General features: G+C 44.7%; 1 protein-coding gene across 3 annotated transcripts; it reads right to left on the minus strand.

The window, feature by feature from the left end:
• Nucleotides 1-1,100: 1,100 nt before the first annotated feature.
• On the minus strand, nucleotides 1,101-23,533 carry LOC118231983 (protein transport protein Sec24D-like). 3 transcript variants are annotated; one of them, XM_035426465.1, is made up of 23 exons: nucleotides 23,409-23,533; nucleotides 21,044-21,250; nucleotides 20,586-20,685; nucleotides 20,023-20,177; nucleotides 18,927-19,199; nucleotides 18,090-18,211; nucleotides 17,837-17,948; nucleotides 17,373-17,500; nucleotides 15,247-15,385; nucleotides 14,100-14,215; nucleotides 12,282-12,406; nucleotides 9,919-10,110; nucleotides 9,288-9,381; nucleotides 8,888-9,004; nucleotides 8,327-8,497; nucleotides 7,292-7,388; nucleotides 6,633-6,778; nucleotides 6,187-6,325; nucleotides 5,561-5,679; nucleotides 4,675-4,854; nucleotides 3,962-4,147; nucleotides 3,457-3,546; nucleotides 1,101-3,054 (listed from the first exon to the last, which is right to left on the minus strand). In XM_035426465.1, exons 2-23 carry the CDS (start codon nucleotides 21,192-21,194, stop codon nucleotides 2,914-2,916), a joined length of 3,093 nt encoding a protein of 1,030 aa, XP_035282356.1. In that variant the 5' UTR covers nucleotides 21,195-21,250; nucleotides 23,409-23,533; the 3' UTR covers nucleotides 1,101-2,913. The 3 variants fall into 3 exon arrangements, with proteins under 3 accessions (XP_035282356.1, XP_035282355.1, XP_035282354.1); XM_035426464.1 differs by having other exon boundaries at nucleotides 3,457-3,549; XM_035426463.1 differs by having other exon boundaries at nucleotides 2,914-3,054; nucleotides 3,457-3,549; nucleotides 21,044-21,253; nucleotides 23,409-23,509.
• Nucleotides 23,534-25,050: the final 1,517 nt, after the last annotated feature.

Below are 25,050 nucleotides of genomic sequence, written 5' to 3' on the forward strand. Positions count from 1 at the left end.
GCAGCCGAGCTCGCAGAACGCTAATCGCGCTGGTCCAGAATGCGAACCCAAAAATCCCATTTCTCACCTGACCCCCATCCCGACCTCACTCACAAATGCCCTTTTAAAACACCAACCGTAGACTTTTATTCATTGCCTATGCTGCCATTTGAGATTTGGTGGGAGGGTGGGGAATTTATGATAAAAAGGTTTGACAGTGTGGAAATAGCCAGTTTGCATCGACATGTTTGCCTGTTTAGAAGGAGGGGTATCCGAACAGCAGATGGGTTTGTGGGTACCGTCTCTGTTCTGCTGAGGAGGTCTCTGTGAGAAGGCCACTGCTAGCATCAGTGAGTAGGTATTACCAGAGTAGTCCAACTTGATGTACACTTGAGTTTACAGTCGTGTCTTTGTGTTATTAGATGTGTACATTTTATAACAAAGATTCAATAAAACCGCTCAGAATGTTTATGGTCCCCTTGTCGTGTTATCTTGCTGCGTGCCTGTTTTGACTTTTTTTAACGTGTCATTTGTTGCACAACTTTAAATTTGGGCTATCAGCTTAAAAAAGACAACAAATCATAGTGACAAGCATTTATAAAAAATGACTGACACTAAGCATTTTCCAATGAACTGCTCTATGATCTGTTGTATGAGGAATTACAAAAAGCCTTTTAGTCTTACATTTAAACAAGTAGCAAAACAAAATGTGTGTGTGTAGATGTATACATATGTGTTTGTATGTGTCGTTTTTTTGTTCGCTATAATCGTTTAGGCATAATTATGAGGCTACAGGTTTCCCTATTCATACATCGTTGGATTTGGTTTCTTGTAGTGGAGGCTGTACTTATTTTGAATTGTTTTTTCATGAATTTCAAGAACTAAGAACCGAGAGGACGGAAAATCTAAGCGGCACCAGAAAGTGTTAGTGACGACCCCTGATACGTGAGAGGAGAGGACACCTGTTTTTATGTGAAAGCTGGACCCCAGATATGATTTCATAAGAGATTTCAGCAGAATAACTTCCTTGATGTAGCAGCAAATGGTTATGCCAAACAATCTTAAGAATCTGCTTGATCACAGCGGAGAGAACTGTCTGGATATGATGGCCAGAAATGGAGGTGGTTACAGGCAGACAGGAGTTTAATAAAAAAAATGGGTTTTATAAAGGCTTTGGGTTGACAAGAGCATGGCACAAATCTCCCACTCCTCTCCTTACACTCCAAAATGAGCTGTTCCTATTGAGAGCCAAAATGGCTCCCATTAGTGATGGGAGATTGAGGTTTCATGAACCCTATGAGTGGAGCTGCAGTGAGCTGTCAATCGCAAACCTCGTTTGAACCAACTGAAACACTGCTCTCTATAGAAAAGCATGATGACTGGTTGAGATCAGTGAGTCCACTGATAGCTTATACTAGCTCCACCCTCCACCTCACTCTCCCATTACTAGTATATGACAATTTCCTACAACTGAAAAGACTTGTATTTCCTGAGCTGTATTTGCATAAACTACACAGTAACATCTTTTTAAACCAAATATTGTATTATGGTATATCATTTTTTACCATATGGACAGCTTAAGGCAGAAGGCAGTAACAGATTAGCAAAAACACATAAAACAGTGAGACAAACACCCTGCTTGTTTTTCTTTGGAAAATTCCCACAAACACAAAAACGTACAACATGTAACTGATAATAGGTTAGCTGCATACAAACGCATAAAAATAACTGACAGGCCAAAATTCTTCAGCCAGGCCAAGCACTAGTTAAACATACTACGTGTACACAATACACAATGTATATAATTAACCCCTTTTTAAAAAAGTCCCTTTTTTTCGCATCACAATATAACATTTTAACCTTGCTTTTGGTCCCAGAGAACAAGTCCAATTATTTTCCTTGTGATTTAGGATTGAACAAAAGAGTGTTAATTTAACTATGGGGAGAATTATTGTCTGAGTAAGATCATTAATATTCTTTTTTTCCCTCCAGTTCTTTAGAGGTTTAGTCAGGCAATCTTGCGTGTTTTCAAGGCCATAAAAAATTGCACAAAATATGAATGTCTGCTTTTGTCACTGGTCTCTGGAACAGTACCTAAATAATGGCAGTAAATACAAAAAAAAGCCCTACATAAAAATAAAAAAAGACTTAAATATGAAATGCAGAGAAGTTAAAGATTATACTGGGACTAGGATTGGCAATATAGAGGAAGGAATGAAATGCTTATCTTATGAATGATAATTATCCTTACACTTATATTTTAAAAATATACTAATGTACTGACGCCGATGTGCTCTTCAATATAAAATGCATTCATCTGTGTTTATCTTTCTTTGATTTTTTTTGATCAAATGTAAAAGAGATGGTCCCAAAAGGCATATAAAGAATTGGCCCGGCACAGCCATCCCATTCACTATTCATTGAACGGGCCAAAGAATTTCCATCAGAATAAAGGTGGGACGTACGGCACCAATAACACTGCTAGCATGTGATTGGCTGCGCTAATGCCTCTGTGTCTTTACGGAGATGGAACACTGACGCTATCGCTGTTCCGCGTTCCATTCGGTCCTGTGTTCCAGCACTCCACATACTGTCATTACCAAAGGAGGCTCTGCATGTGCCCCTGCCCTACTGACGCATGAAAAGCCAATGCGCAGGTACTGTGCAGGTCAAAAGCACTTTGAACTGCGGGGGGGAGAAATGGAATGAAATGAACAGCACTGGTAATCAGTGGAAAATACGCAGTTGCATGAAAGTAGTGTTAAGCGCGTTAAGTCATGAAAATACATCATAGTTCGATATGCACTGTATATAGACCCAAGTGTAAAAAGGACGAGTCTTTTGGCAGCGGGCACCGCAGTGGACCACGCAGAAGGTGGCCAGAAGGGGGCGCCAAACGGGCTGTTTTTGGAGCCCCCGTGAGGACTCGGTCTGTTAGGTGAGCAGCTGCCGGACCTCTCGGTACACGTAGCAGAGGAAGTCCATGTAGGACGCCCCTCCGTGCACGCCCTTGTCCTCCACCAGGAGCTGCCGGAACGGGAGCTCGGCCCGGTCCTTCTGTTTCACCACCTGGAGCTGCGAGAACGAACGGAGGGGAAAAAAGAGAGGAAGAAAGCAATGGAGAGAAACAGAGGAGTTCAGCTTTGCAACATTACCCCGTTCCTCCCAGTGAAAAAGGAAAAAATGTCACCAATCGCTTGTAGTACTGAGGGAATCGGTGCTTAATTTAATACAACCTGTCAACTCATTATTTGAAGGTATAAGGTCAGTATATATTTATTTACCTTCACATTTATATGCTAATAGGGGCACAAGAAGAGTTTAAAAATGAACAGAGCAAAACTATATTTTAAATTTGAATGTTCTTAGTTCTCTCATTATGCTTTTTTAACCTTAAATCAACTAATGACTCCAGTGCATTGCGCATTGTCACACATGAAGTCGTCTTAAGAGAACCGCTGACAGGCAGTTGTGTACCTTCATGAAGTGCAGCCTCTGATTGGTGATGAGGTTGATGATGGACCAGAGCCTCTTGGAATGGGGATTGTCCAGTTTCAGTAATGACTTCTGCTAAGAAAAGAACCCAGGTAAAAATTCAAGAGCCACCGCAACCTTATGACTTAAAAATGATTCTTAAACAAGCCGTATATTTAGGGGTTACTGCTTTCAGAGACCAATGACCCTAATGGTTTTACTCGGTGCAGTTATCCAGCTGACTCAGTAATCCTGCTGTGTGTTGTGCAGAACTGGATAAATTAAAGCAGCTCATTATTTTTGGTCTAAACTGGTTACTGTTTTTGAGGTGGGAAAAAAAGATCAGCACTCCAGGCCCAGGGCTGAAGTCGTCTGCTGTTAGTGAATCACTAGTCTGCAGTAAACGTGGTCGACTGGCCTATTCTCTGCATTATTAAAATCGTGCAGTTTTGCACATGCTCTTAGATTGTGGGGACGTGCGGTGCTCCTGCGGGGGGCGCTGTCTCACCCCTTCGACGTGGGCGAGCGACGGCACGTTGAAGATGTTCTGGATGAGCTCGGGCGGGCAGGCCTGGCCGAGCCACAGGAAGAGCTCGCGCCCGTTCTCCAACAGGAAGACCCCCCCCTCCGAGAGACGCTCCTCGGAACAGCGCACGGGAGCCGGGACGCCCTCCCCAGTCAAGTCCATGGAGTGCTGGGGGGGGGGGGGGTACAGTAAGATGGAGGCAGTGAAAGAGAGGGTTAAGAGATTGGACATTCTACCAGATGGGAGTTTCAGCCATTTCCAAGCCACTTTGAGCAAAGCCTGCTTTACTCTTTAAGTTTACAAAACAAGAACAAAAAGTAATGCTATAAAAGTATAAATAATGTACAATAATGCTATGAAGGTATAAATAATGTTGAATAATAATGCTATAAAGGTATAAATGATGTACAATAATGCTATAAAGGTATAAATAATGTTGAATAACGCTATACAGGTATAAATAATGTCCAATAATGCTAAAAATGTATGTACCACTTCTGTGCAGTGCACTTCAAATTCTGGGCCTAAGACCAATGACTCTGATCAGTCTGATCATGTGACTTATCCAGACCAGAGAGGGCTGTGTGCAGTGAGTAAGGCTGAGCAAAATCGCATTTCATTTCAGTTGATTCAGTTCATTGGCCGATAAATGTAGGGGTGGGTGGGGGGGGGGGGAGCGGGTGCTATGACCTCACCAGCGGGATGAGGCGCGGGTAAAAGAGTGCCTGGGTCTCCTCCACGCCCATGCCCATCACCAGCAGCCGGTGGAAGGCCCGCTCGTCGGTGGAGAGCTCCACGCTGCCCACCAGCGCCGCGTTCTTCATCAGGCTGTTCACGTACACCGGGAACACCTTCATGGCGTCCGGCAGGATCAGCTGCGGAGGCGGACACACACAAACAGGGGGCGCTGTCACTCTCTTGCACTCCAGCTCGCGTTCACTTCTCCGGTAAGTGCAGTTCTTCTTCTTAAACTCTATCAACCGTCATTTCGCTCTACCCATAATTCACAGTTATGACGCCTACGCGGACACGGCAGCGTACTTTATCTCATTACAGCTGTGTTTCTGTTATCAAAGCGGACAGTCTGCCCATTTTACGACCAGACACGGACCATAAATCTAATTTACGTCTCTCAAAGACATACGCGGTCTTTGTTTACAGACACAAAGGCCTCACGGCTCCTGAGGTGACCGTCTACGAAGCCTTAAAAGACCGTGGCGGTCTTACACCAAAGCAAAGATCCAATTAAAAAAAGGATCTTTCAAAAATAAGTGGCACTTAGTCTGGCCCTGTCCTAAAAACACACGTCATTAAGTGGACGGACATTAACCTTGAATTCTCTGTACTGACGCCGGTGATATTAAAGTTTCTGGGGGGTAAACAAGGTGAAATCTTATTGTTGGACTCCAAAGTTACTCATCGAAGAGAACAGAGGCTTCTCAGCACTAAGGCTAACCAGAAGGCCTTGCTTTGCGGTACTAAGTGAGGAGGGTGCTGTGATAGCTTCCAGACTGTGTAGGAGACCCCCCCCCCCCCCCCCCCCCCACGCCCCACGCCCCACACCCCCGGTCTCCAGCCGACCTGGCTGACTGCGGAGGCACTGGCGCAGTTCTTCCGGTAGCAGGCTAGCATGTGGGCCGTCTGGTTGACCAGGATCTCCTTCACCGTCTTCAGCGGCTGGTTCAGCATGGCGCGGTACGCTATGGGTACATACGCAGATCAGCATCAGTCTAATGTACTATAGTACACGGACCAGCATCAGTGTAATGTACTATAGTACACAGATCACCATCAGTCCAATGTACTATACTGCACTACACAGATCAGCATCACTCAAATTTACTGTACTGCACAGACCAGCATTGGTGTATTGTACTCATAGTACACAGATCAGCATGAATGGCCTCTTCTTTTCATTATATATTCATTCTTATATCTTGTATCCTTATACAGCACAAAAGGTCAGTATCAGTCTGATGCACAGTACTGTTCCAGGGCCGCCTTCTAACCTGCTCAGAACACTATGAAAAGCCAAGCTCTTACACACACAAGTATTAGCTACAGTATATTCAGTCCAGTATTCCTGGTGTTAATTATCCCACGTAGAATGCCATTGTAAAAAAATAAAATAAAAAAAATCTTTGCTGGGAGATTTCCATCTTGAGTCGCATGCAGCAATGCGGCCGGCTCCGCGGGACATGAGTCACCTGACTTGGCGAAGAAGTTGATGAGGGCGTCGGTCTCGCAGGTCCGGTACAGCTCGGGCAGCTGGGAGCTGCAGTTCAGGGAGAGGTTGTGGATGCGCAGGCGTCTCTGCCCGCCGACGGTGGTGTACAGCAAAGCACACTGGGAAAGGAAAGCGAGAGGACGCCGTGAGCCAGCCGGAGAGACCGAAGGCCGCGATGGAACTCCAGCATGCGAGCGTAAAAACGTGAGTGAGCCGGTGCTTTCATGAAAGATGTGTGCTCCGTGTATGAAAACAGAAAATGCTGATTGGCTACGACACCATCGATGATGTCATATTAGGTTGAGATAACAGCACGAGGAGCGCTACTGAGCCTGCAGGCGTTATGTTAGGCCCTGTGAGGGGGGGGGGGGGCGGGGGGCAGGGGGGGGGGCAGGGGCAGGGGGGGGGGGCAGGTGTCGGACGTACCTGTATGAGGGCCCCCGCGTCTTCGCTGAGCGTGTCGTCGTGCTTGAACTCCACGGTCACGGCCTTGTGGCAGTCCACGGAGGCCATTTCCACATCGGTGGTGTTGTTCATGTAGACGGCCCCGAAAAAGTCTGTGGCTCGGAATCCTGCTCACACACACGCACGCACGCACGCACGCACACACACACACACACACACACACACACACACACACACTGTCTTACTCCCTCCCTTTAGTTTTTATTCCTAACATAATGGCACACACTGTAATTACACAGCACTCTGTGAGGTAATTTCTGCATGTGAATAATTTAATAAAAGCACTGCTTAATTAATGGTATGGGGATGTGATTATTACCAGCTGTTAACGTGAACCCTGTAACTGCGGATAAAATGCTGGTTTTATTTTTAAAAAACTATGTAAAGAATTCAACAACCATCTTTCAAAAATGATAATTTAAAGCATGTACAATATTGCAGCAAATGCTAACCGATGTACATACTGAATGAAACTTATCAATATTATTTTATCACTTTGATTAAATGTTAATCCTTTTGTTTTATACACCAATAGAGCAGCACAGTGTTGACAATGTAATTGAGCCATGTTCAGCGTCCAAATGCATCCAATAGGAGGGGTGACCCCACATGGCTCTCACCTGTGCTGGTCCTGACCCGCATTATGCCATCGAACCCGATGGGCTTCTCAACGTCTCTCTTCAGTTCATTCAGGAAGAGCTCTCTGTCCGTCTCCACCTGGAACACACAGACAGGAAAAACAATCAGAACACTGATCACTGTTGTCCAACCCCAACCGTCAGACTAAACAAATAGATGTTGTTTAGAAGTCGTTTTCCTGAAAAATAACAAAACCAAACTAAAATTGTTCGGCATTCGCTCGACATGAAAACACAGTTAATAGCTCACTAGATGTATCTCTTATAAAGATAAATCGCAGAAAAACATTTATAATGATTATTGCATATGATAAATGTTTCACAGACCTTGGCTATGATATGGCATCCTACAGGGAAATTGATATTTCATTCAATGAGGTTTGCTCATTTATGTAATAAGGTCAGTTAAAATTAGATGAATACAATCTATTATACCTCTGATTACATTAGCATATTGAACAAACATTCAAGGCTAATGTTGGCCCCAAGGGACTGATTAATGACAAAGTTATACTCTGAGATTAATCATGCATCTCAGTTCAGCCAGCTGGAGGCCATTTTGGAAAAAATGGCAGCCATTGTCTTTACAGGGAAAATTGGCAATGACCTTCTGGCAAAAAATGGTGTATCTGACTTTACAAGACGTATAAATGTCAAATCTTGTATAATGAATTGCAGCCTGTATTAGATTAACCACTGAGAAAATAGAGCACTGTAGTGTGACAGTTTCTGGGCGTGTCTTAGAAAGTGATGTCACAGACAACAAAGGATTCTGTTGCCAGAACACACCTGTCTCTGAGGAAGGCAAGAAATGGTCTCTCAGATGTTTGACTGGCACAAGGTAACAGAAAAAAAAAATGACATCATTGTTTAACTACTGTCCATCAAAACACCATGATAAATAAGGGCACCTTAGACTTGTGCATCTTTGGCTTTGGTTATCTCGGAGGTGTACAGAGCAGCAGAGAGGGCGGAAGCCGCGCTGGGCTGCTAGCCCGTTAGCCCGTTAGCACGCACCTGAAAGTTGCAGTACTTGTAGACGGAGCCGCCGGTGTGCAGGGGGACGTGTCCCACGGTGGCCACGTCCACGTACTGGCTGGGGAACAGGAAGAGGTCCACGCTGCAGCTGTTGGACACGCAGTCCTTGGCCAGCTGCTCGTAGACGCGCTTCTGGGGCTGAAAGAGAGTCTGGCCACACCAGACAACCACACCAGGCATAAACACCAGCTTCCTGTGCCGCGGTTTAAAAAAATAAATGAATAAAAATAACATTCTAGAATAGGGGTGCATGTTCATTCCAAGAAGGCAATTTTGTGTTCTGGTTTTTGCCCCAAACAATTATTAACCAATTATATCCCAACCTCAATTTCTAAATGGCCGCGTATACCAATACTGATTAAGTTTTAGTGCTGGTTTAGACCAGAGTGAACTATTTACATGTAGGACACATGTGCAGCACATGCTTCTATATTTAAAAAATATATATTTTTAAACTGCACACGCAGAGCAGAGGTCCTCAAGGGCACGTTTGAGAACCCCTGCTTTAGGTCGTCTGCGGAACGACCATTAGACACACACCTTCTCTTTGTCGGTGTTGACCAGCTTCTTGTCGTCCCGGTTCTTGAGCTTCCCAGGAGCCTCAGCAGTAGGCAGAGAGGAGTGGAAGATGAAGAGTTTCCCACTGCATTCTGCAGCCTGCAGAACAGACAGCAGGGGGCGACGATGAGACAGCTGAAGCAAGCTCATGAGACTGAAATGTTTCACAGAATGAAGATCAACAGGCTCACATCTGCACAACAATGTTGTGCCACACAACAAAAATAGCTGCTCATCTAAAATTTATGAACGCCTGTTTTAAAACAAGAGCCTCCAAGTTGTACGTCTTTGTACGTCGCTTTGGATAAAAGCGTCTGCTAAATAAATGTAATGTAATGTAAAGTTGTGTTACTTGTGCTCATTGGGAAGTTTAAGCTCTCACCTTCAGAGCCTCCATGCCAGCCTGAATGACCGGGGCGAAGACCGTCTCGCTCTCATTGGTTTCGGCAAACATGTCAGGAATCTGGTCCAGCAAACTGGGGCAGAGATGGGGGCAGGGGGCAGGGGGCAGGGGGGGGGGGGCGTGGGTTAGGAGAGATCACAAACCCGCATCTCACACCCACACGCTTTCAAATACCCTTCGTGCAATTTATCTCACAGACTCATTTATCTCAGACTTCATCTCAAAACCTGGAACAGCTCTTTTTACGTCAGTCCATGTTACAGGTTTGGAAACGTTCTGGGTTTTGCTCAGTGCAGTTATCCAGCGAACTCAGTAATCCTGCTTAATGAAAACCCCCCCCAGGAGGGCTGTGGTGTCCCCGATTTTTAGTGTCTCTCAGGCACCACAAACACCTGCAGATACTGCGGCCCAACAAGACTGGAGTTTGAAACCCCTGACTTAACCCCGATTGGCTAAAGAATCCATACACCTTTCCAAGGCCTAAGCTTACTGCTTATTGAAATGAAAAATAATCTAAAACCTGCAGACACTGTAGCCTTCAGATGAAGCCGTTTAGCATTTCCTTCTGCTCCAGCACACGCTGCGTTCACGCCTCACAGAGCGAACTCACTTATTGATGACGGATCGGGACTCCTGGAAGTTGACCAGGAAGCCGTCGAGCAGCGGCACGAACATCTCGGCCACGTCGGACACCACCATCATCTGCGGCTGCGCCAGGCTGCTCTTCACGTTGTAGAAGTGCAGGATCTTGTTGTAGGTGACGAAGCCCACCCGGACCGCCGAGCTCTCCGCCCCTTCCTCTCTGGAAAAAGGGAGACCCCGCCCCAGGGGTGGTGAGTTCACGGTCGAACGGCGAAGGGGGATGCGTGTGGTCCCGTATCCCATAACTGACAAAACTACGGTTTAAAAAAAAAAATACTACGCCCTGATTTGTGCTTATCAAGGCCCACCCGTTGGAAATGTTTTTGCGAGTGTTTGTGATGGCGACCAGCACGTCTGAAGTAAAAACAGACCTCCGTGTGCTCGCTGCTGAAAAACGCCGCGAGGCCTGTTTGTCTCTGGTGGAGGCGGGGTCGTATAAACGCTAACCCGCTAACACGCGGCTCTAGTGTAAACAGTGCAGGGCTCGCTGCATTGACTCTGCGGCTCGGCCTTCAACCCGCGTTTGTTTTTACTGCCAACAACAAGTGCCCAGAAAAAGTATCTTTCCGAGGGCCCGCGCAAACAACAGACACGGGCGGGTTCCTTAGACCATAGGGGCTTTTCCGGAAAGTGAGCGTAGTTTCACGCACCGCGCGTTCACTCGGGCAACAGCACTGATCAGAACGCCACTGTCGGCACACGAGCACAGGAAAACAGCCGTGTAACAATAACGCAACATTCCTTAAACCATCTGAAGAGCACGATTTTTGGAATGTGTTTTTTTTTTTCCCCCCAAAGAAAATTGTGTTCTAGAACTCTCTTTCAGTCGCAAGCAGCGATTGTGACATCACCATTAGAACGTTCAGTTAAGAACATTCTAAATCACACATTTGTGATGTCACGCCTCACAGGGTTGATGCGCGTGCAGTCACACGGCAGATGGCCGAAGGGGAGGAGGCGTCCGTGTTGGAGCTGAAGCCAGAGGCTCCTGCCCAGAGTCCCTGTCCTGTTCCTCGGCGCTCGCGGTGGGGCGGGGTGAAAAGGACACGGACGGGCCTCGTTTCCAGAACACGACGCTAAAGCCGGATTTAAAAGGGACGCCTCGCATGCTTTCAGTTAATAGCGCCGGTCTATCAGTCGTCATGGGACCGGCTTGGAACCGTCGGCTTCTACGCGGCCAAGAGAAACAGCGTTCCCCTCATCAGACCCCACTCGGATTTCTCAACCCCAACAATAACTCAACAATAACTCGGGCTGGTGAAGTGAAACCAGCTTCATAAACACGGCTGGTATCCGTGTTCAGTGCCTGAACAAACACCCTGTTTAATGACTGCTCATCCATTATGCGTGTACAATTATGATGGGGACTGTGGCCAAAACACACCAAACATGAGCTTAGAACCCTTTCAGGCTCAATGTCATATGTGCTACTGCTACCCAGAGAAAGCAGGATTAATGTGGCAAACTGTAAAAAGCTTTTCTAACAGACGTCCATATCCGGAACGGCTCTCTGTGTTTCACTAGTCAGGCCTGATAGAAACTCAGCGACATCACTGAATCATGAAGAAAGCTTTTCACGTGTGGTGTATGGTGACCACCTGCTGGGAGCCTTTTCAGAGCCCAACTTGTTCAACAGCAGCAGAAAAACCGTATACATTTCTTAGTTCAGCTGCATTATAAGCAGGAACACAAACCAAATATTCCAAAAACCAAGTATTTTCCTGAACATTATAACTGGTGATATAGCTTTAACAGAGAAATAAGGGTACATTAAAGCAGTCTTGGTGTATGACATGGTGCTGGATTTAAAACAGTATTTCACTGTAAATCTGTGCTTTTCCTGTCAGCAGCCTCACACAACAGGCACAAATTGGGCCCATGTGCAGATGGATTTTTAAATAACTAGAATTGCTGCAGGGGGGAGAGAACAGAGTAATGTTTTCCAGCAAAACCTCTGATCCCCTCCTCCTGGAACTCCTGGTATTCTGAAACAATGAGAACGGAATCTTTGTTTTTTCTGTTCTGGGCATTAAGCATATCCATAGTTGGAGCTAGATCACTGCTAGATCACTGCGTACAGAACAGTACTGTCACATACCAAGGTGAACGGTAGCAGAAGTTTTTTTTTGTGGAGCTCCCAGGGGTGGGGGGTTTAATTGCATTCCTGCGGTTATAGCCCCAGAACTAAAACCATTCCGATAATCCAAATATCCAACTATATCACCAGAGATCACCATTCAGAGCCGAGTATCTGGCTAAAGTCTGCGGTTAAAGTCAGGTGACAGGATGTGGCAGTGAGAGTCATGTGACTGGCAGGATGTGGCAGCGTACCTGGGCAGACCGTCCAGCAGCGTTTTGAGCTCCTCACACAGCAGCTTCACCAGCCCGCTCTTGATGTTGGCGTAGGACACGTCAATCATGAAAATATAGGCCGGCGGATTGGGCGCTTTATTGTTCTGGGAGGGGCAAAAACAGAGAGAGGGAGAAATGATCATATTTAATGCCATTTTGTGTCCTGCATTAGGAACACGTGACTGACCATTGAGGGATGTGCTTCACATTGCATAGCTTTGCTGCGGCTGAAATGAAGATGGATGTTCGGGAATGTCGGAAGATGGAAAAGGCATTGTGTTTGGGAATGTCGGTACAGGCATGTCACATTCTTTTCAGTCAATGCAGGTTTTCTTTTCAGTAATTTAATTGAGGAATACAAGGAATACTGGCAATTTAAACAAATTATTTAGCAGTTACTGCAAGTGCCCTGGAATCCTGCACTCTGCAGCATTGTTTTTGGGCTAGCATCACAAACATTCCTGAAAATCCCCCAATATGCATAAATCCTGCACCTATAAACATAAAGGAATTTAATTTAATTAATTTCAAATGCACTTAAAGATTTAATGATGTACTGTAGATTCAAAAAACTCAGGCACACAAACATTGCATGAACAGTTTTCTAGCATAAAAACTCATTTTCCTGTCTGACTAATCCTCCACTTTTGAAAAATGTATCCCCCTCAATGGATGCGCAATAATATTGGGTCGTATTGGTTTGACCCGATAAGCTAAGTTTATATGATGCAACATGAGGCATAGAGACATAGAGGCAGTGCATTTCATGCACCATAAATTAAGTGAAAATGTCACACTCAGAAACCAGCTTAATCATAGTCATCTGAACCAAATTCAGAATCAAAGCCGTACAGAGACTCTGATGCTATCCAGGCTCATTCTCTCTGTTTATTAATAAAGTCAGTCAGCCGAAATATTTTGTTATACAAATAAGATTTGTTTAATTTTTCCTTCATAAGTTGGCATCTGTGGCCATCTGCTTCTCAGTTTGCAGTCTGCATTTGTGCCATCATAGTATTGCCATTGGCCAATGCGGCCAGACAAATACAGGTTATTGATATGAACCTCTTGTTCCTGCTCACCCACTGTTCTACTCTCCTGTAGTTGGACATAAACAAATTTGGGAATAAATCACAGCATAGCAACACTGTTGTTTCCTGAGAGACTTTACATCTTAAGATCACAGAAGGTTTTATTTGAAGGGCTTTGCCAGCAGATTTCCGAGCATTATAAAACAGTCATGGAAGGTTTTATCTGTAAGGTAATGGGGCATGGCGTCTCCTGCGTCTTCAGCTGAAAGACTCGGTACAGGACCTCCCGGAGCAAAATAAAATCGGAAATTGCCGAGTGAACGCTTTTGTTGGTGGTCGCGCGTTGCATACCTCCACTACAGGTGTTCAGAAACACTCTCATATTACACTGGATCCTCCAGTTAAATCAAGTTTTAAAAAATGCATTACGACTGCCAAGACCCAAACCCCATGCAGATGCATGCTGGGACATGCGGTCCCCTTCGGCAGGGAGCGCTGAGAATATCAATAATTTCAGCTTTTAAATTTCATCTGCAAACATCTAGGATAAACTCAACAAATGCCAGACATCACAAAAAAGAGACTTCCAAATATTAATTTTACTTAATGCCTTGAAGATTAACTTCATGTAATAAAGATGACCAAGAAGGGACATCACTGTTAATTGATGGTGCAATATGCAGTATGTGCAATATTATTTTCCCCATTCCCATCAGAACGGCCATGTATGGGATGCATCAGGTGACCCAGTAAGCAGAGTCCTTACCCTGCAGTAGTCCAGAGTTGCCGTGTACTCGTAGGACCCCAGCGACAGCTCTGGCCTCTCGTGCTGGTCCACTCTCCGGCCCATGTGGTCCAGATGCTGGAAGTAAAACGCTGGAACTGGCAAAAGATGAAATGACACATTCAGCACATTCCACATTTAATGTAGTTACTGTTTTTAACCTAAATGCACTTAAGACAGCTTTCCCCCCCCCCAGTCAATTCAAGCCTAGGCCTCCAGGTGGCGCAAAAGGCAACCAAATATGCACTCCTGTATTATATTTCTTGGATTACTTGGATATTATTGGCTATTTCTTGGATTACAGCTGTAGCTCAACAAAAAAAAAAGATATAAATAAGGGGGGGGGCAGAGTTATGATCTATATTGGTTTCTGGAAGCTGTTAACAGCACTGCGTCATCACACCTCCATGGTTTGGCTAAAAAGAAATGGCACCACAGCTCGAACTATAAGCATAGTGAGCTTCAAATGAATTAATGCTTAATGGCCTCACCAAATCTAAAAAAGTAATGAAGCCACTGAAGCCAATACGAACTCTAAACACATTTGGGAAATAAATCACAACATAGCAACATTGTTTTGTTTACAGAGTGACTTTACATGGCAAGATCAATGAAGGTTTTGTTTAAAAGACATTAGAGCCAGATTTCCGAGACTTGTAAAACAGACTTTAAACACTTAATCTCTAAGGTAATGAGGCATGACATTGTGGCGTATCAGCTGAAAGACTTAGGATAAGACAGGAAGGGAGCAATACAAATAGGAAAATACACACTCAGAAACAATCACATTTTTACATTATTAAACACCTGTGGTGGAAGTGCGCAATGATAAAGTGCGTCAGTACAGCTGCAGCAGCAAAGCACTGCATACTGTGAGGTCACAGAGGTTGTGAAGACCACAGAGAGGACACTGCACTGTGATGTCACAGAGGTTGTGAAGACCACAGAGAGGACACTGCACTGTGATGTCACAGAGAGTGTGAAGACCACAGAGAGGATACTGCACTGTGATGTCACAGAGGGCATGAGGAAAACAGAGAGGGCACAGCACCGTGATGTCACAGAGGGTGCGAAGACCACAAAGAGGGAAGTGGTTCTTCTACCACTGGTTTTGCACAGAGGAACCGACCTTCGTTCACGCAGCTGCAGAAGCCACACTGGTACCGCCTCCCGCCGTCGATGAACTGCATGTAGGGACACATGTAGGCCTTGCACCGATTACAGCGAAGAGGCCCCGCCTCGCCATGGTTCACCACGTACAAGGGAGCCTTAGGACAGAAATGACACGATACTGTACAGGCAGCACAAAACATAGGCCCTTATTCTGAGAACAGAAGCACAGTTACAGTTATCAAATTCAAGAGCCAACGCACTTTGACTAATCAAATCATGCGTGGCTGGTATTCCAGATTTTAGCAGCACTGGTACATGTGGAAAAATGACTAGGAATAACATATCTGAAGTTGTGATGAAACACCTGCTGCCACATTACTTTTAAATCAATGTCTGCACTCTGTCTACCCCAGCCTATGGCCTACAGTGACCTGCACATGCTTTGCATGTCTGTTGCATGCACCGTGTATGAAGTTAAAAAGTAGGTCTGTAAATACACAAGGAATTACTAGATGTCAAGCACTCAGGGTGTTATACTGGAAGACTTCAGTTCAGAGGATCTATTCCCAAGACTCGCCGTCCATTGCCGTCGCTATCGGTCTCGTTTCGCTGATATGAAACGAGCGCTTTAGTACTCCTGTGCCCCCCCCTCACACGGCAGAGAGGCACGTTCTCCCTCGCTCCGTGTCATTCTATATTTATTCATCAGCCATTAAGTGTAATCAGATTTGCACAAGGCCGATGCCTTCGCACTGACGCGTTCATTGGCTCAATCGCGGACCCAGGGGTCATCTTCGGTTCCCTGACTGCCTCCCAAAATAGCCCCGTCAGTCCAGCAGCCGGGTGGAAACCGCAACCGGGGGAGACGGGGTGCTTATGCCGGTGTTGTGACCTTCCTCATCATCCCCACCGTCATCATTTAGTTATCACATTTTATTTATTTTCCTGTTTTTTGGGGTTTTTTTGGTTCTTGATTAATTCTGCCAGATGGTGCTACAATATTTGTTTCTAACCCAGCAGAAACAGTGTGAGGTTGGAAGCTCCTCCAAAATCTAGCACGCCATCTACACCAGCAGCATACAGTGCATTCCTCCCTCTGCACCAAGCAAACGCCAAACCTGAGCCACGCAACCAAGATGAAGACAGCAGAATTACTAAGCCGACCGGCCACAGGTCACATGACCGGGTTTCTAACACCAAGCAGGAAACCAAGCCTCTGTCAACAGCTGTCCCCTCTGTGTGCACCAATGGGAACGTTTTCACAAGAGCCTAAGACTAGAGAAGTGCATGATGGGTCGATGGATTTCACACAGAACATAAACACCCACATTTCAGCGCCATAAAACCCCACGTGGGGATTTGAGTAAGCAAACAGCAGTTCTTTCGCTGCTTAGTCATAAGTTCACACAATCAGATGGGTTTATTATTGCTGGATGACTTGATTTTCTTTTATAAAACAAACAAATTGCATTACAGTCTGACCAAAATAGTCAATTCAGTAGGTTTTTTCCATTTTTTATGACTTTTCCTCAGTCTATTAACATCAGAATGTGTTTCTGAATATTAAAAGACAAAAAATGTTTCAATAAGATTAAATAAAATTCTAAACTAAAATAAAATGAGAACCATCTTAAAAAAACACTTCAAACAACAAATGCTAAATTAAATCATGAAACAACTGTCTTTTCTCTGCAATATTCTGCATTACTGAACAGCATTTCATGAACTTAAGACGAAAGTGAAAATCAGTTCTCCTTGGGAACAAACTGTGAGAGCCAGGATCTGCCTGACACCGCGTTAGATTAATCCTCTCATCGACCCGAGTCCACTTCAGACCCGGTGTCGCTAATTTGCCTTCTATGTGTCAGGGCACACTAACATTGCCTTAAAAGGCCCACTGCTGCCAATAGCCTTTTCTTAAACAAGCAAATAACTTTGTGGGAAGGTTTTTTTGGACCACACAAGCGTGATGTACTGCCTCAACATGCAGTATAATGAAAGATGGATATATGAGACTATGCGCACTCCTGTCATGCTAACGTTCAGTGGAAATAATGGGGGCGAACAGATTACCATTAACAGCACAGTGCAGCCTGAATCTATCGTTCTGTCCCGTGTGAAAACGGTGAGAAGGAAGGGTACCTCGTTTTTGGGGATGGTGGCGAAGGGTCTGATGATGGCAGCCAGAGGCACTTGGCACTGTTTAGCCAGATCGGACGTGCAGGGAAAAGAGTTTGTCGTGCATCGCATGACCCGAGGGCTGGCATTTCCTGAAACAAATATTGACATAAAATTTTTATTAAATCATTTTAATAGTAATATTACACAAAGGGCCCAAGAATACAAAAACAGTTATCATAACATTATATGATATTTGTCTTTTGAAGACCGTGATGCATACATAAACAACAAGGAGTTTACAAGTTAACCAATCAGTGGTGTGACCCTTTAATGGGCTACCAATCAGACGCAAGCTTGAAGAAGTTCATTACAGAACAAACATGCCACACACCACTACATTAAGCTCTATATTGAATGATGAAGTGCTAAGACAACACTGTTGTATATTGAAATAACTGGTTAAACTGGCAGGGGGATTAGATCACCTTGATCCTGAACCACAAAGTCAGTGGTGACCAGGGGGGGCACCTGACCCCTGAGGTTTGTGGTGTAGACCTGCCCTCCCCTCTTGGCCTGGTCATCCGCAATGACCTGCGTCTGAATTCATGAGAGAAATTATGAAATTAAACCGTAATAGGCAAAAAAAAAAAAAAAAAAAAAGGCATGCATCACCAAATGAAGTGATTCTTAAAGCATTGACCTAGCATCGGTGTGAGAGATTTAAATGTACAAACTCACTGTGCTGGGAATGGAATCAGGGTCGAGCTTCTTCTGCGGAGGACCGGCCATTTGGGCTGCCCCACTCGGAAACCCCCCAGGGAAACCAGGCTGGGGGCCGGACATCGGTCCCCCATATGGGCCTGGGAGCAGGGAACACACACCCATGCACATACATGCACACACCCATGGGCATACATACACACACACACACACACACACACACAAGCAAGCACACACACACACACACATAAGTTATGCTCACATCTCTTCCCTGGTGTGAATGCTGCTGCCAAAACACACCCTGTCACCAGGCAACCTCTTCATCGCACACACTCCCAAGTACAAACATCACAGCGCAGCCCATGGAAGATCCCTCTAAAAGCTCCTTGTTTGCACCCATTATGATTATATTGAGAAAGCGTTCTTCCAAACGGCCTTCCAAACTGCTGTCCTCTTCGCTATTTTTAACACAAGAACATTAAACTAATGGGACAAATGCCAGAGCTAACGCCTGTCTTCCAAGTGCAAACTCCTCACTCTTTAAAGAACTGCTTACAATGTGAAAAGTTAACAGCGCATTAGTTCAACTAAGTTAACCTCAAATAAAACATCTATTAACTTTATCTTACTTGATCTTAAGGCCTTGTTAATGATAGTATGTCCAATGCTAGTGACTACTGCAATGTGGCCTTAACATTGGAAAAGCACCTTGTCCAGTCGGTCATATCCAGAAAATATATACGTAAATATGCTTGATATATGCAATGATTTGCTCTGGTACATGCAGAGTGTGTTGCACAGAATGTAATATAAACCTTCAGAATAAATTGTGGCAAATGAGTCATCCCTCAGCACCTTGTTGCTGTGGAAATCCATGAGGTCCAGCTGGTCCAGGAGGCTGCTGGACTCCAGCACTGCCGGGAGGGGGCGGGCCAGAGAAGCCCCCTGCAGCCATCCCCATTGGTGGAGCCGTTGTCATGGCGCCCATGCTGCCAGCCAATGGAGGGGAGGCCAGCTGTGGAGGGGAGGGGCTCTGTGAAGCAAGGCCCATCCCTGGCGGTGGAGACGGGAAAGGGGGCTGTGGAGCAGAGCTGGTGGGCGGCGAGGGACCCGGCAGTGGACCAGGGCCTGCAGAGGAAGAGCAAGCCGTTGAGTGAGTGCACTTCAACAGCAGTCTCGCTCTCCGCCATCAAAACAGGCTGAACTGCTGCATTCTCTATTCTCAGTCATACCAACTGTACTGCACTGCTACAACACAAAACTTCACGTAGAAAGATGATATCTGTTACACAGGACTGTAAAATGAAGTGCATTATGTGCCCAATATTAAAATAAGTAAATGTATTAAACTGTTCCCCAATACCACTCTCTCTCTCTTACATTCAAATTTCTCTCTCTCTCTCTCCCTCTCCCTCAAAGATTCAGCTCATATTTCACTTTCCCATTCTGTTCAAGCTCAAACATGTTCTGTTCTCCAGCATTGGGAGACCTCAGCAAACGCTGTTAGGGAGTGTTCAGCATGCTGAACACTCCCAAACTTCCTCTTTAACACTCCACTTCCTCCCTAACTTCCTCTTTAACACTCCACTTCCTGACTCCACATCCCAGAATTCACATGGGCTGTTATAAAGCATACTGGCCACTAGGAGGATAGAATAGTACAGTACAGCACCTCAGGGCATGCAAAGTGAAATTGAGATGGATGTTTCGGGAGTAACATTTGAAATTTCTTGACATATATTTTATTGTAATGTGTGGTATGTGGTGCTATGTTGAATCTTTGCGTTCCTTTAAATTGAGTCAGTATTCCAAACGTGATTCTCCATCAAAACTCAGTGGATAATAAAGCACTTTTTTAATGTTAATTTTGTAGCGATTTGTTTTGGAGAATCAATTTGGGGAAACTGGCACATGGACGGTTGATGCAAATGAAGCGTAACACTGTGCATACCATATCCACTGATTTGCATGGCACTCATTTGATTGCTGATCTGCTGGGTGGGAGGCGGGACCGGAGAGGCGGAGCTATGGTAGGGAGACTGGGGGGGCTGGGGGGGCTGTCCATACGGAGTCACAGGGGGACCTGAGACAGCTGGAGGGGGGAACCTGAGAACAGAGAACAGAGAGATTTTGTGGGTGGGAGAGTGCAAACTAGGTGGACTTTCTGTCCAAACTGCAGAGGAGGTAGTGTTCTTGTTTGAACACAAATCAATGGGATATTTGTATTTAAACAATTTTGCACATAAGCTGAATACATTTTTTAGAACAATTAATTAGCTCTGACAATATTCTGATAAAAATGCAAATGTGAAAATAAGTCAAGTTTGCATATTTATGAAGCAGGTTTCTTACATGATTGGCAATTAGATAGGCTGGCCAGTCTTCCCCGACAGAAAACTAATTTGGCCATGTCTTTTTCCGCTGACTTTCCTATCTTGTAATTTCCTTCACCATCTTTGGTTAGGCAACTTGTCGTATTTGATTAAACATGTAAAACCAATCTAAGTACCTTACCTCTGGGAGTAGCCATTTGGCTGGCTGCTTGGGGTAAACTGGCCAGGACCTGGCACGGGGGGAGCACTAGAGGGGGTGGACGCAGGTGACTTCAGTGGCCCTGATAACAAAAAAGCAAAAAGGAAAAACTGAGATAAGAACTCCAACTACACCCAGTGCCACCTCCAAGCACACAATGTCCCCCCCACCCCCAGTCCTACAAACTGTCAAATTATAACAACCAGTACATAGCACAACACTCTGCATCAGTTTCACTCTTATGGATTTCCATTTCAAATGACATATTAATGCTCAGCGTAATCACTTTTTTCCCACACTTCACCAGCTGCTAAACAAGGCTCGGATTCACAGGAAAATCCTGATGCAAGAGCAAAAGTATCGATCCAATCCACGTAATTCTGACTGAGTTAAAAATAATTCCATAAAACCAAGGGCAAAGATATAGACCCTGTGCTTACCAGGGGGCGTGGCAGCGAAGGACTGGGGCGGTCCCCCATAGTGCCCATAATGAGGCTGCAGGGGGACCCCCCCAAGGCTTGAGGGGTACCCCACCATCCCAGGCTGGGCCTGAGAATAAGGAGGCGTGGCGACGTAACCCTGATGACTCATTCTGTCCGTTCCCTGCTAGAATCTTCTCATTCCAGTTCGGGTGGGATTCAAACAACCTACAGAGATAGTAAGAGGAAAGCCAGCTGCATCAAATAATATTACATAACATAACGACAAGAACAGCCAATTCAGTCCAACAATGCTCACCATTTTCCTACCACTAAAGGGTACTTAGTGCTCACTGTTTACCTACAAACTAGATAGTATCCAGCACCTTTATCAAGCCTGGTCTTGAAATGAAATATTGAGGCTATTTCTGAACCAATGTGATTAAGCAGCGTTAAGCACCAATGTGATTGAAAACTGTTGACTTCTTGGATGTATTGTGCAGATGAAGTTATACCCTGATCATTATGCTGCCTACCAAATACCCAGACTACACCAATGTGTTTTATCTCAGGGTGATGTGAAGAAACAGATTCATGGAGCCTAGGCCAGTAGTACCACTGTCCTTTGCATGCACTGTGGTAGTGAACTCTTCTTTGAGTGGGAAGGTTGCACTGAATGATCTTGCACGCTGACCTATTTCACCCGAAAAGCCACAACAAATGATGGTGCAACAAGCCCGATGGTCTTTTCCTCTGTGATATCTCGGAGCAGGTTGGCTTAACATGCACATGACGTGTAATGGTCATTAAATGGGGATGGTGGGTCTTGAGAATCGATTTTTTATTTGCTATCCAACTAAATGTAGGCCTAATCTCCCTTTTCTTAGCTATATCTTAAAGTATGAGCAGGATATTGTAACATCAGGGGGTTGTTAAACTGGCGACTCCCAGAGTGCATGGCGCGCGGACATTCATGAGTAGTTCTTGCGGGAATGCTAACTTGTGAATATCTGCAAATAGCGATTTATTGTGTTGTGGATATGCGTTCTTGTGTTGTCTGTTTTCTGTTTGTGGACTTTGGTTGTGGTGGCGTGTGCCTCCCCGTGTGAACCAGCGGTGTTGTTTGGGGTGGTTGGTGCTGTTCAGGACGACAACTTGGTTGTTTCCGGGTTCAGTTTCTGAGTAAAGTTTTATAGAGTGTATAGAGTGACTCAGATTTAGCTTTCTGATGGAACCGCATCTCGCTACAATATAGAAAATGAAATCTGTACTTACAGCTATAGCTTGCTACATCTCTTTATACTGTTACTTTCTTGTGTTACAATTAATACAAATTGTTGTTTTTCTAGGTTAACGTTATATTTAATGATGAATAACGTGCTTCTGTGTCTCACCTTTTTGTATTCCTCAGAGTTACACTGATGCTCTCCACTTTTGTACCGTCGCTGTGAATAAGAGCTTCTGCTAAGTAATAGTAATGTAATGTAATGTGTAATGACGTAGCCTACTTCGATTTCTAGCCCCGAGTAATAACATTAACGGTTTAATTGGCTCTGGTTCCACCTTATAGTGTGTTAAATTCAACATCTGGCATTTAAGACACGTTTTTGGGCTGACGTTTTTTCGTTTTTCTGGTGTTACTCATGGCATTTTGTAACCCTGCGCGTTGTCTTAAGAAATCATTCATCTTCAATAATCAATTCAGTCAATAAGACAAGTTAACGAAATACTGATAATAATACATATTATTGCTACTTTATAATCGTTTGAATTAGCTAAATATTGATTAAACAAATAGTCTACCCGTTAACATTACCTACTTCCTTTTTCTCTAAGTTTGCCGTTAACAAGTTTGCATCCAGATACCTCTACACACAGCTGGTTTAAGGACATACCATTTGACGCGATATATCATTTTATGAAAAGCGGTAGTCCGAACAAAGAAATGGTCGAATATGTAACCGATCGGATCGTGTTATTAATATTTTGCAAGAAACACCTTGTTACTCAGCAACTGTTGTAGTTAGCCAGCTCACATTGCCCTTCCTTATGTGCCACGTCAAAGACCGTTATGATGGTTGCAAAATGAAGCATCACGAAGAACAATTCATCTGCAATCATAGATATCTGTTTCAACTACTGCAGAAAATAGGCCACGCTATGGATACACTCGAAACCATGAACATGCATATTGGAAAGAATACTGAATTCTAATGCTGATACTATAACATTACATTAGCTGTTAGCTATAGCGGAAATCAATCCACGTTTAATACAAAGTTTCATAGCAGATTAAATTATCATTACAGAACTATCTTTCAGTTCATTGAGGTATAACACTAACGCATAATTTTGATATGTACCCAGTGATAATTCTGTTATTTACCTCTGTGGCTGGAAGAATCCGTTGAAAGCGTTTCTATGTGAATCTCCCTTGCTCTAAATGCGCATCACTGCGATGTGCCACGTCAAACTCCAGCAGCACCGGGCCGGTTCATACGTCTACCTTTCACTTCACTATGGCTCTTGCGCATGCGCGAAAATGTGGGAATTCCTAACACGTCAGCATGTCGAGCGCAGCATCACACTGTAGCCCACCAGTACTAGAGCGTGCACATGGGTGATGTTCTTTGAACAACAGAAGTGAGAAAACTTAACCGGAGATAGAAATATAGGCTACATTTCTCCACATTCGGTTTCACTGTAAACCGATGCAAAGTGCATCTGGTTAAGAACAGCTGAAACGTGAATGAAAATCTTGTCTGCTTTACTATTTTCAGTGGGTGGGACACACTGTTTTATGCACTTTGCATTTCATTACATTTATTTGGCAGATGCTTTTATCCAAAGCAACGTACAATAATTGCATACCGCAGGTGATTGGAACAACTACAAAACACAGGTCCACAGGTGCAATACTCAGTTATTCATAGGCATGAACACATGTCCGGTGCACACAGTAAGCATAGGCTAGGCCAGAAAGTTATGGTAAGTCAGACTAGGAGGCCTGACAACGAGCTACAGCATCAAGATAACAATACAAGTGCAAATATACATGCTGTATGGGGGTACAAGTGTAACATGAAAGTGCTACAGTACAAATTAGAACAATTCTAGATTGGGAGTGCCCTGCAGAGTAGTGATAGTTAGTCCAGGTACAGTCTGAAGAGATGCGTCTTTAGACCACAGCGGAAGATGGGCAATGGCTGACTGGTTCATAGAGGAGTGGGGAGTTTGTTCCACCACTGGGGAGCTAGGGGGGAGAAGCTTTGTGCTAGGGACAAGCGAGAACCATTCACCCGGATGGCAGGGAATGCAAGTCACCTCGCTGCAGCAGAGCGGAGTGGTCGAGCTGGCATGTAGGATTCAATCATGTTCTGATGGCACATGGCTGTATGGCACAAGCTGGCAGGCTTGCAAGGAGGGAGTTGCAGTAGTCAAGACGGGAGATCACCATAGCCTGAGCAGTAGCTGAGTGGAGTATGTAGTCAGGTATGGTTGTGATGTTGCCTTGATGTGCTCCTTGAGGTCCAGCTGGTCATCCAGGACCACCCCCAGGTTCTTTGCAGAGTGTGATGCAGTCACTGTAGTGCCTTTGACAGTGATTGAGAGCTCCCGTAGTAGGGAGGTCTTGTAAGGGATGAACAGCAGCTTGGTCTTGTTGAGGTTGAGCTTCAGGTGATACCTGGTCATCCATGTTGAGATGTCAGCCAGGCAGGCAGATATTCTCTCATTGACCTGTATGGCAGAGGGAGGGGAAAGAAAAGTTGTGTATCATCACTTGAGCGATCAATAACTATATAACCAACGGTATTATGCCTAACGGATACTTAATTTTCGTTTAAAAAAGTGTGGAACGAAAGTAAACAACCCACTGTAGCCTAAGTAATTTTCAAAACAGAATCACGTTTCCCAACAGAGGATGATGACACTGAGTCAATATTGGCTACTTTAATATTACAAGGATTTAAGTCATAAACACATTTTCCATTAAAACATTTAAATGCGAACGCTCACATTTAAAAACA

This window comes from Anguilla anguilla, chromosome 7, assembly GCF_013347855.1.
Source record: "Anguilla anguilla isolate fAngAng1 chromosome 7, fAngAng1.pri, whole genome shotgun sequence".
NCBI classification, from domain to species: Eukaryota; Metazoa; Chordata; class Actinopteri; order Anguilliformes; family Anguillidae; genus Anguilla; species Anguilla anguilla.